Source organism: Lissotriton helveticus, chromosome 5_1 (assembly GCF_964261635.1).
Source record: "Lissotriton helveticus chromosome 5_1, aLisHel1.1, whole genome shotgun sequence".
Lineage (NCBI taxonomy): Eukaryota > Metazoa > Chordata > Amphibia > Caudata > Salamandridae > Lissotriton > Lissotriton helveticus.
Window position 1 is genome coordinate 3567636 of NC_136065.1, and position 12200 is coordinate 3579835.

A 12200-nucleotide genomic window follows, 5' to 3' on the forward strand; every position below is an offset into this window, starting at 1 on the left:
TCGGAACACCTCCCCCCCCCCAAAAGTGACGCAACGGCGGCGTCAAAGAGGCGCAAGGGGCTTGTAAATCTGTCCCGCTGGGTCTTGGCCACTTCTGCAATAGGCATAGAGTGGGTTGGTACAAAGATGGATTTCACTAACAAACAGTGGTCAAGGTCTTCTGAAGCCGTGTGGCGCTCCATCGAAGCTACAGACCAAAGGGATTCAGTTGTACCTAGTCTGAGTGTTTGTAAAGTGCACATTTACATCAAGGGGTTTCTTAGCTCTGCGTAGTATTTATATTTACCAAGCTCAATTGTATCCATTTTGGGATATGAAACCCTGTCCATGGGGTCAAACACAGACTCATGCCGTGGGTGCAGCAGTCCACTGAGCTGTCAGCCAGCGCTGACCTCACGCACATACCTAAAACCTATGCCTCGCTGCTTCTATTGTGCTTTCGGGTTCCCCACCAGGACTGCCTTCTCCTCTTTTGTATCAAAGGTGTGCCTGCAGTGCGTGCAATGAACATGATGCATACAGTGTGCATCACTAGCTGACCAAGGCACAGAGATCCTCGCCGGCCTTCATTCCTTGAATGTCCAAGCTCACAAGACACCTACACGTGCTCAAGGTGTGCGATGTGGGATCTCACAGCCTACGCTGTCTTGGCGTCATGCGCTGAGGGTCCCTTCATAGAAGGGTGGAATGAGGAACCTGGTTATAAAATCACCAGACTGAAGATACTTTAAGAAATCTATGGGTTTAACTTTGGTCTCTTTCTAAAGGAATTTGTGTCTTTTAGGGTGAACACCATTGTCCCTACTGCTCACAGCTGCACATAGTTGTGGCTAACAGAAGTAGTCACATTTCCTCTCCCTACTGTTGTTTCCATGAGGAGGACCTAAGTTAACCTCTTCCACGATCAGCTCGTCATGCTGCACGGTGGCGCTGTGCTGATGACGAGCTGAGCTCGTCATGACCGTTACGGAACGCCCATGCGGGGATAATTTCCCTGCTGTGCTGGGCGTTCCATTGGAACGGGCGTGGTCATGACGAGCTCGGCTCGTCATGCAGCACAGCGTCACCGTGTTGCATGAAGAGCCGAGCTCGTCATGAGCACCGCGGCGCCGCGTGCGGCCCCCCTCCCACAATGCCGCAGGGGAATTAGCCCCACGGCGAAGGGGTTAAGGATTGGTGGGCAGGAGTCTGCCAGTTTACTGGTGTTACAGAGGCAACAGGTCCACAAAAAGGCCTAGCTTTGAGTTACCTGTTTCAGAGGTGGGTGTTCTTTCTTGACGCTTGGACATTGCACCTGGCAGGATATTTTACCAAGGGCTAATCTGTCCCAGACAGCCAGTGGGAGATGCTTTCATCTGCCTGATAGACATTTGTCTAAGTCCTGGAGAAAGTTATGGTCATATAGTTCTGAAATGTCTTCCATTGCCCAGGCTCTGAGGACCCTTTTAGAGCATCTGGTATACCCAGGCGGAAGACTTTCGGGAAGATCTGTACCTATAGTATTAAACAACAGGGCCTCGGTTTTGCTTGCTTTTACATTTATTCAATAACCACCGATGGAGCTTTGAGGTAATCCCGAGTCAGTGTGGTAAGGAGTTAATTGGAAACAGGGATAGGAGAGGATTCTGCTGTGTTGCTGAGGAAGGAGAGATGGATTCCACGATTCTCGCGCCCCTCTAGTAGGGAGGGCTGATGTGCAGTGAGGAAGGTAGGAGATAGGTCCTGAAGTAATAGGACGACAATTACACTTCTGTTGAAACTGGTCTTGGTTGTGGCAGTAAGAGAGGAGGATGGTTCCCTAGATCCAGCCTATGAGGTCAGGTTATGGTTCCTCATCCCAGGTAAAGGCTGCAGCATAATGCAGGAGATGGCCATTTCAGAATGTTTTGAGCAAGTTCTGTCAATAAATGCTGGATCCTGCCATTAAACATAACAGACTTGTGCACCAGTCTGTTTAATGGGCACAGACCGCATTTGGAAAAACACAATCCCCCCTTATGGCCTGAAGTGCCTCTGAACACCTAAGCACATTTAGATGAATGCAGCAACACTTGAGTGAACCTATGACGATGAGCCACAGCTTGAATCCACATGGACCACCCTATAGATTCACACTCTTGCAACCGAGCACAACCGACAGAGAATCCTGCTCCCGTCCACCTGAAGTCCTCTAGTGCCTCATCCTGAGCAAGAAGAGCTACATATATCCTACTGCACCTACAACACTATAATCTTTGGAGGGTTCAGGTATTAATGTTTACCCATGAAAGGGACTGGTCCACAGAATTAGCCCCTCTTAATCTTACACGCTCCCTTTATTGGGAGAACCAGCTCTTTGCATTCTTCCATCAGCTCCTCTTGGTGTCACCTTATTCCACCACAGAGTTGAAAAAAGGGGGACCCCAACACAGCTAGTATACTTGCTATACGTAGGGCTGAAATAGTTTTAGGTAAGAAGTTTATAGCAAGCATCTAATATATGAGCCAAATAATTTTAGGTGAACACTAATCAGACAATAGTAACCATATGCTAAAAAGAAAATGATTTAAACTAATGTATAAATATGTATCTGTAAGAATAATAACTCTTAGACAAAATTAAAAAATATGAATTTATTTACAAAATTACATAATAGTTTTGGTCTTTTTTTGGTTATTTTATAATTTAGCATATGGTTACTATTGTCTGATTAGTGTTCACCTAAAATTAGTTGGCTCATATATTAGATGCTTGCTATAAACTTCTTACCTAAAACCTTATTCCACCACCCCATGTTTCCTATCTAACCTTAATTCAATGCCGTCCCCAGGCCCTTCAGTGCCCCTCCATTCCACCCCCACCCATCTGGCGCTGTGCCTCAGCTCTCAGCTTTAAACCATGTGTTCCCCTCAGGGCCCCCTCATGCCACCTCCACCCACCTCATGCTTATTCTATCCTCTTTGCTGTGCTCTTTTTCTCAACTGTTCCCTTCAGTGCCACCCTCATGTTCCCCCTTTTCTTATTCTTTGCTTCACCCATTCTCCCACATTTGCTTCAGCTGTACACAGTCTCTCACCCATTCCCATCAACACCACTCCACCCACCCATCTTTTACTCCACCCATTATCCCACATTTGCTTCAGTTATAGTCAGTCTCCCACCCATTCCTATCAATACCCCTCCATTCCATCCAACACCCATTCTTTGCTTCACCCCTGCTCCCGCCTGTTGTCTTCAGACCCTCATGCCACATCTTACCCATCTCATATGTCCTCTCCATCTTCTGGATGAACTGGTTGGCGTCGGCTATATCTGCAGCTTGCGTGACCTCTGACATTGAGGCATTCTGAAGGCCGTAAGTGATGTTGTCTTTGATTGACCCAGTGAAGAGGACGGGCTCCTGCCCCACCAGCGAGATCTGGGAAGAGCAAAAAAGAGAAGAATATGAATGTGATAGCGTCTTTATGAGACGTGTCAACGTTTGACGCTTGTAGAACTCAAGCACAATACAACCCCTGGGCATTATCTTGTTAATATTAATAAAGTTGATGTCAATATGAATAACAATGCATTCACGTATAAGAACAAAATCGCCTCTTTAATAACAAATTCGCCCATCAACCCCTACTCAGAAATACATAGTTAGGCAGGCTAAGAACCCTGTGATTGACAGTTCACAGGTGGGGTGGCACCTAGCAAGCAGACAAACTGCACGAACAGGAAATTCCTGATCAATCCCACAGATAAATGCAGTGACACGAAATGGTTTGGGTAGAAGTTCCTCAATAAAGCACACAGGGCCGGAGGGTACGCTCGTTTCCAAAGCACAATAAAGTAAAATGCCACATAATGTAACCAACACATTGCCGATCGGTACACAGCACACACACTACACACAGTGATCACGCGCTCCCCATGCCAGACATCTGGACGTGTTACTCACTGGCCGCATTGTGTCAACGCAAGGTCGAGGCCCACCTGGATTCGTCATTGAGTCCACTAACTAATGACTCCAAGGACAGCGGTGCACATTCTTTACCAAAAAAGGCTCGCCAGAGCTACTTTATGGCTTTAAATGAACTGTATAAGAGCCATGTGAAATCGATTGGAAATTTAGACAGTCCTCAGATCCTACGCCTGTAACAGTTCCCGCGGCCGCACAGTTTAATTAACCGAACTGTTCCTGTTTTGCCAACGCCTCTTGTCTCTTGTTTTTTAAAAATATTTCTTTTTCAAGCAGCATTTTGATGAGGAAAAAAGAGCTTATTGGTAATTCGAACCCGACTGCAGCCAAAGGAAGAAGACCCCGCCGAGACGGATTTATATTTGCGTATGAAAGAAGGTGAACAGACAGCGCAATTTATTTGAAGTTCTGCTGAATCCGCAGGGAGGAGGTCCGTCCTGAAGCAGCTATCACAGAGGGTAAGAGACCACATCAGGGAGAAGCGTAAAAAGATAACATGAGTGCCCTACCACTGACAGAAATCTGGCTTATTATCTCTTTTATATGTCCGAGCTGAGTAGTTGTAAGGCTGCCTTGGAGGCGATACAGCGGAAGTCACCTTTTTGGAATTTATATTCAGTACGCTAGGAAAGGTGGATATTTATTTATTTCTCTAGCCCTTTATGGATGCCAGGATGCTATTTTTGTGTTAGGCTATGCTGATTGGGCAAAGTTGGCACCAGAATCCTATTTTTTTAGTCTACAAGAGTTTCTCAGTGCCACCGGTTTCTTAACACTGTTGGTATCTGAAAGAAGTGAGAGGTGTTGTTCGTTTGGACCTCTGGGCGTCATACAGACGGAATGCTTGGCCCCTGGGTGTGATACAGGGTGCGATTAGGACATTTATGGAAAAAGATTGGACCTGGGAGAATAGGTCTAACTTGTGTTTGGCCACGAGGGGACTGAGGTTCTCGAGTTATTCTTTCTATCAGCAAACTATTGCTATTATCTTTGTTCCGGAGCCAATATCAAAAGACTACCAGGCTCACTTAGAGGCAGATTTACAAGGAACTGACGCATCTGCATAGATGCGTCAGTTTCCTTGCGCCTGCTCCAAATGTCCTTGCACCACCATGGATGTGATGCATTTATTATGGCGCAAGGATTAACAGATGCATCAGAAATACTGACACATCTCTTGGCACAAAAGTGGCGTATTGCTGGAGTTGCTCACGGAAGTGAAGCAACTCCAACACTGCGCCACAATAGATGAGTGAGTCCCATTCAAAAAGCCCTGCGTCATTCCTTACGCCTGGTCTGACAAGGTGTAGGGATTTTGACGCAATTAAGGCATAGAGTGACACAGTGAAATGTAAATTTCACTGCGTCAGTTCTACATGGCTTTGTACTTGGGAATGCCCAGCCTGCAAACATTATACCTGCCGCAGGTATAATGTGACGCAGAGCTTTACAACGTGACGCATCTCCCTAGATGCATCACATTATAACTTGGCCGCATTGTTAGCGCCCCCGTTGCATCACAAAATGTAATGCGTTGGCAGTGCAAGGGGCTTGTAAATCTGCCCCATAGTCTCTTGTACCACACAGAGCTTCTCCGGGTTACAGGACAGCATGTATAAGGAGCGGGCTAAGGGATTTTTAAAAAATCATAATTTTTTCTCTGTCAGTTCTTTTTATTGTTGAGATTGATGTAAGGCAAATGTGATTTTGTGGTGCTGCTAATTACTGCAAAGTTTTTTTTTTTTAGTATTGTGTTTTTTGTTGATGACCAATGTTTCATATTAGGGTGCTGCTATTTTTCACAAACTGTATTTGATGTCAAGAGTCAATATCATTCAGATACTGTGATTATTGAGCATTGCACTTTTTTCTATGTAACAACTCTTCATATGCATTGTTATCTGTGTTTATGAAATGTTCATGTTGAATTGTTGATGGGTGTAGATAGCGCTGAGCTCATAGTAACGTAATCATAAGCAGTAAACCCAGTGTATATTTTCCCCTCATGATTAGATCAAAACCAAATAATCCTTAAAACAAGAAGCTAAGGCGTATCTTGTCCTCTAAAAATACCAAACTTATCCTGGAGTCACCATTAACACACTGTTATGTTTCATAGGGTACCCCAATGTAGGTATGGATAGTCTCCTGACCCTTCACCTACATTTACTGTACCATTACACAACATAACCGGTTTTGGTATTGACCTTTTGCCTAGTTAAGCGCTGCATAAAATGCTGTGTGGTTTCCCACCAAAACTAGCCTCATTAATTATGCATGAAGATTCTCAGACTCACAGCAGGATGACCATCTTCTGCATAATAACTATGTATAGGAGTCATCCCTTCCGTCATCCTCGGTCGACATGACACAGCAAGGTAGAATCCCCTGAGGGTACCTTCTGGGTGTTTATATACACAATATATTTGCTAAAGCAGGCAGAGGAGAAAGACTTTCATGCTGACACACTGACGGGAGATGCTGAGGTTCCTGCACACAGACACTCCAGCTCGCAGTTGTCTGACAACCCTCGCGGGGTGTCCATCTCGAGACTAAGAGGGGGTCCCACAATCTCTCACTACAGGTAATGGGGTTGGCTTCAGCCTATGGGGATTCTTAGCTCTACACCTACATATATGCTAGGTACACTTAGGTACATCTTGTTAGGGTTGCATTGTAGGAGTATGCATTGTTACTGTCTTCTATTTATATGCTTGCATATATTCATTGTTTTTAGCACTATGGTAGAAATCTACCATCCATTTACTCTGTTAGTGCCTATAATCATTTATATCTGTTTGTGTCTTATGGTTGTTTCAGCACACTTATTTTACACTATAATGACGCTGATTCAATAAATACTTATTGAAAACGTCCCCACCGTTTATTCAAAGTGAACACGAGTGACTGAGCGGAAAGTACTGTACTATTTCCACGATGCCTGATGGGACAGAGTTGTTCGATAGTTACCAAGCACTATTCTCTCCTTGGTAAGAGGAGTTTACAGTGGGACTGTGAGCTCGCTTGTATACAGGCGAACATACCCGGTGGGGGTGTCTGGAATCAATCTGGACACCAATCCCACAGTCTATGTTGTCTAAACGTGCAGATCCTGTATAGGTTTATAGGAGCTACATGAAAACACATGTAAATCAGGTTCCCCACACAGGCTAGAAAAAGTAATAAGATTTTCCAAGAATGGCACACACACGTTTCCCTGACCAAAGGAGGGAACTTTTGACACTAACGCGATTGAACACTAAAAACACAAATATAAACCAAATAAACAGGTCAAAAGAAAGACAGGAGAGAGGCATTATTAGAACTATGGACCATCTTTGAAGAGGCCCACATCAGCAGCCTGACACTACAGATTGCAAACAAGGTGTCCACACCTCCCCCACTCTCCCAACATTAGGATACTCCAATCCACCAACAGCAGATGCCGGATACTCCCCTGTCGAACGATGAATGGTTAGACCCAGGCATGAAAGGAATCAACAGACCAGCAGGCCCAGTAAATCCCAGCGCTACCCCAGTCCAGTGCAAAGGCTATCAGCAGCTCGACACCCCTTTACTTCGTACCCAACATATAGAGCCACAGCAGCATTGAGAGCACACATTCTCACTGGTTGTTGCAGAGGTCTTGTGAGGGAGGAATGTCAGTAGCCTTGCTGGTGGGTTGAGCGAACTCCTTGATGATGCTGAAGAGTTCTTTGCTGTTGTACGCGTGTGTGGAGATTCTGTCTTCAATCGCTTGTTTCCTCGTTTTTGGTGGTGGGCGTTGGTGGCAGCTCTGAAGTTGTTGTGGGCTTCTGTGGATTTGGAGTTCCTCCAGGCTTATTCGAGGTGGCGGCATGTGCATCTGGACTCACGAAGTTCGGTGGTAAACCATCTGGCTTTCTTGGCGTGTGCAGTTGTTGTTCTTCTTGAGGGTGGCTATGGTGTTGGTGCTGTCGGAGATCCATCTGTGCAGGGTTCGAGCTGCGGTGTTGGGATCGTCGTTTTCCGTGATGGTTGGAGTGGAGTTGCTGAGTGATGAGGTTAGCTGGTTGTCGGTGGTTTTGGTCCAGTTTCTTCGTGGAGCAGGTGCTGGTGTCTTTGGATGGTGGGTGTTCTTAAGGTGAAGTGGATGCATTGATGGTCTGTCCAAGGGAGTTTGGTGGTGTGGCTGAATGTGATGGAGTTTCCTGTTGTGAACAGGGGGTCGAGGGTGTGTCCTGCTGAGTGCGTGGGTTCGGTCACGATCAGGCTGAGTCCAATGTTGTGGAGGTTATCCAGGAGGGATGTGGTGTTGCGATCTAGTTGGTTGTCGAGGTGGAAGTTGAGGTCTCCCAGCAGGGTGTTGTTGGTGGATGCGATGGCTTGTGGGCAGTCCTGCCAAGTATCACGCAACACGTGTGACACCCACGCATTTCAGTGTGGTGTTCCGCAACACCGCACTGAAATGCTTTGTCACGCATTTTTAATGCCTTTTAAACCTAGCGCCGGCTCTGCTGCTCGAGATTGCCGCCACCACCTCTGGCAGTGTGGTTCATAGATGGTTAAATTCTTGTGCTCCTCAGCTCTGGAGTCACAGAGTGCGTGCGCCACGCGGTTGGCTACAATGTTACATTTGCGGCCTCAGCCGCCTGCCAGCCTGACTGCATTTATTCATTAATTCCCAGGACGTCCGCTATGCCGCGCGCCAGGCTGTCTTCCAGCCCACACTCTTGGGGCGGGCCTGCCCATAAATCCGGATGTGACCTCACGCAGTCCTGCAGCGCCAGAGAAGAAGCAGGGAATGTAGTAATCTGTGGCCTCGGCTCAAGTAAGTGTCTATGTGTGTACGTGTTAATATAATAACACAGAAATGCCGACTGACGCCTCAACTCATGCAGAGCCTTCTTTCAAGTGCTTCTCTCCGTCTCGCAACTAAGTTATCCCTGGTTGCACTCGCTGTCTATAATATGTAAAGGCCTGAGTTTCGGCCTCTCCTGGCAGTCCGACCTTGCCCTCTCCTCCGGTCTGAACTCTTAGTTTCTTGCAGTTCTGACCCAAACGCCTGCCTCACTTAAGCAGAGCCGGCCCGCCTAGCTCTGTGACAGAGTCGGCGCAGGCTCGCTGAGGCAGAATGATTTGTTAATTGTTATTATTCCGTTTGCCTTGCTGAACACAGGTGTTTTTCCTGTCTCAGCCAGCCTGTGCCCGGCCCCCGAAATTTTAGCTTTCCCCCTGGCTACACTGGAATGAGTCTCCGACCGCCGGCAGCTCGGGCTAGCCAACACGAGGCAACATGATGCTGGCCTGGTGTGATCGCAGGTAAGGGCTCAGCTCATTAACATTGAAATCAATTCAGGTTAGTTAAAAAGTTGAAACGAAAGCTTAAACTAGCCTAGTGGTTTTGAAAATATACAGGCAGGCCTGGCTGTGAATTAATGTGTGCCTCAGTCTCCTGAGGAGTGCCCTGAAAATAAATGCACGGTCCTGTAGTCGAGTGCGACGGCGGGTCGAGTCAGCTGAGTCCTACTCATGTTTTTGTTAAATTTATTAATTTGATAAATGCATTTGCAGTATTACATTATGTTTTGGGAGGCTTGAGTCCGCCGGTCTTGGGCCCCACATGGGACAGAGAGCGGACTGGAGTCGAAACCAATGCTCCGCAGCATGCTAATTGATTGCCAGAGCTAAGGGGCATGGGGGGGGGGGGGGAAGAGTCGGTGTAAGCTGGTAGAGGCACGATGAGTTGTTAATTGTTTTTCTTCCGGCCGCCTGGCAAAACAGGTGTTTTTCCTGCCTCAGCTTGTGCCCCAGCCCCGGCCTCCGGAATTGTTACTTTTTCCTGCCAACACTGGTACGAAGTTTTCACCACACAAGCATACTTTCTCTTTCACCAGCCACGAACCTTGTTTGAATTATATTCTGCATCTATATATTGTTAAAGGAATCAAAGTAGCAGCTAGTCCATTTACAGTGACGGATTTACATATCCGATCTTAAAAGATCTTTATTTTCAAAAAAAGGAATTGTTTTCTCTTTTAAAAGGGATCAGTACTTAGGTGACCACAATGTGCCATAAATCTAAACATTGTTTCTTTGTGCAAAACCAGTATATTATAATGTCCAACTTTTTTTAGGTCTTCGTTTTACACCTTTGAGAATGTGCAATTTGTATTTACTCATTTATTTGCACTGTTGCATGTTAAGAGGAAAACACCTCCGGGTTTTGCGCTGGCACTTCCCAGCATTCTTTTTTTTACCCTATTGCCCTAGCAACCAATATGCCTTAGACTGAGTGATGGTGTAACCAACCTAGTTGCACTTGCTATGCTATAAAAAAATTTTTTAGGCTAGCGCAGGTCATGAATGAGCAGATCAATGATATCATCTTCTTAACAACTGCTATGCCTGACTGCCCTCTGATACTGAGAACTATAGTCACACAGTCTGTGTCTGGTTAGTGCCCTTTCATTGCTGGTGTTTTACAGAAGTTTTAAGATGATCTTAGAGTTTATCGTTGTTCAAATGGGGATAATTTCTGATATTTATATGTTTTCCTTGTCTTCATTGCTAGATTTTGCTCGCAAGAAAATGTCACTCATAGTCCTCGTAATGTCACTCATAATTACTCTGAAATTATGACAATGTCACACATAGCAATCTGAAACCTTGGCAGCTATGTGTGGGGAGATGATGCCCATGATGGCATTGGTGAAAGGTCCGCGGGGTCTGGGAGGTCGGTAGATGAGAGTTCCTTGGAGGGTGGTGGTAGGGCTGGCCAGTATCTTGAAGTGTAGGTGTTCCATCAGGTCTGTGAGCTCGTCGGAGAGGGTTATCAGCCGAAGGGTAGATTTGTGGATGATGGCGATTCCTCCTCCTGGGTTGGGTGGGGCGGTCCTTTCGGGAGATGTTGTATCCTTGGGGAATGGCGATGGCGATGTTGGGTCCGAGGTGGTGTTGGTCCAGGTTTCGATGAAGAATGCTACGTCCGGGGCGGTGCTGTCAAGGAGGTCCCAGATTTCGGTGGCGTGTTTGTGGAGTGATCGGACATTGAGGAGAATGCATTGCAGGGTCTTCGGTTCGGTTGTGCTCCTGCAGGCGATGTGCTGGGTCCGTGTTCCTGGCGGTGCTGCAGGTGTGCCGGCATCGGTGACAACGGAAGGATCCGTGGGTGTCAGCTGGTGATGCAAGCTTGCAGCTGTTGTTGCGGCCTGGTTTGAGTGAGAGGAGTGTCGCTGGGTAGTAGCGTTGGTGGTGCAGAGGCCCAGGGTTCCTGACGCTGGCTGGGGTCGAGTCACGGACGGGCGCTGACGGGCTTGCCTTTGGTGCGCCAGCGGCCCGTCCGATACGGGGCAGGGAGGGCTGGACAGCTGGAAGGCAGGAGCTGGGAGGGGATCTGGCTCAGGCTGGTGGAGAGGTGCCGCGGGGGCAGCAGTGGCGGGAAAAACATGGCAAGAGCAAGCAATAGAAAGCGGAGGAAATAAAGAGTAAAAGGGTGGAAATGAAAAGAAAAAATATATAAAGAGTACAAGGAAGAGAAGAATAAGGGGTGAAACGGAGCAGAAAGCAGAAGAAAAGTGCTATAGAGAGTGAAAGGGTGAGAAGGGTAAAGGGTAAAAACAGAGCAGAAAGGGGCAAAAAGTGGAACGAGAGAAAGGAGTCAGAGGTCCACTGGACCAGCAGGGATGAGGCGCAGGTATAAACTGCAGGTGGAGGAGGGCCTCAAACACCAACACTACGGGAGTGCAGGGGTTCAGGAGAGGCCTCACTTAATGGTGGAGCTGTGAGGGTGGGAGAACAGTTTCACTGACAGCGAGTCAGTGGAAAGCACTGATGAGTCACATATAAGTTCAGCGACACCACAAAGGTCCGGAGAGATAGGCCCCAATAAAGCACACATGGCCGGAGGGGTACGTGCGTTCCCAAAACCCAATAAAGTCAGGTGCCACATAAAGTTAAAAAGACATAGCCAATCAGGACACAGTACACAGAGTACATGTGCTCCCCATATCGGACATATGGACACTTTACCCACTGACCGCCTAGTGTCCCCGCAAGGCCGTGTCCCACCTGGATACCTCTTCGAGTCCACTAATTTATTACTAATTTATGACTCCAAGGGCAGCGATGTGCATTCTTTATCAAAAAAGGATCATCGGAACTACTTTATGGCTTTCACTTAACTGTAAAAAAAACGTGCTAAATCGATTGTAAATTGAGACAGTTCTCAGGCTCGATGCCAGTAACTGTTCTCCCAGCCGCACTTTAATTAATCAA

At 46.9% G+C, this 12200-nt stretch overlaps 1 protein-coding gene across 1 annotated transcript in view; it reads right to left on the reverse strand.

Annotated features, from left to right (window-relative positions):
• Nucleotides 1–12200, reverse strand: part of LOC144754043 (antigen peptide transporter 2-like) — a 149168-nt gene that overhangs the window by 37288 nt on the left and 99680 nt on the right. Inside the window, exon 10 of the mRNA XM_078641555.1 lies at nucleotides 3239–3398. Coding sequence (XP_078497681.1) covers nucleotides 3239–3398 — 160 coding nt within the window. The remainder of the gene's footprint in view (nucleotides 1–3238; nucleotides 3399–12200) is intronic.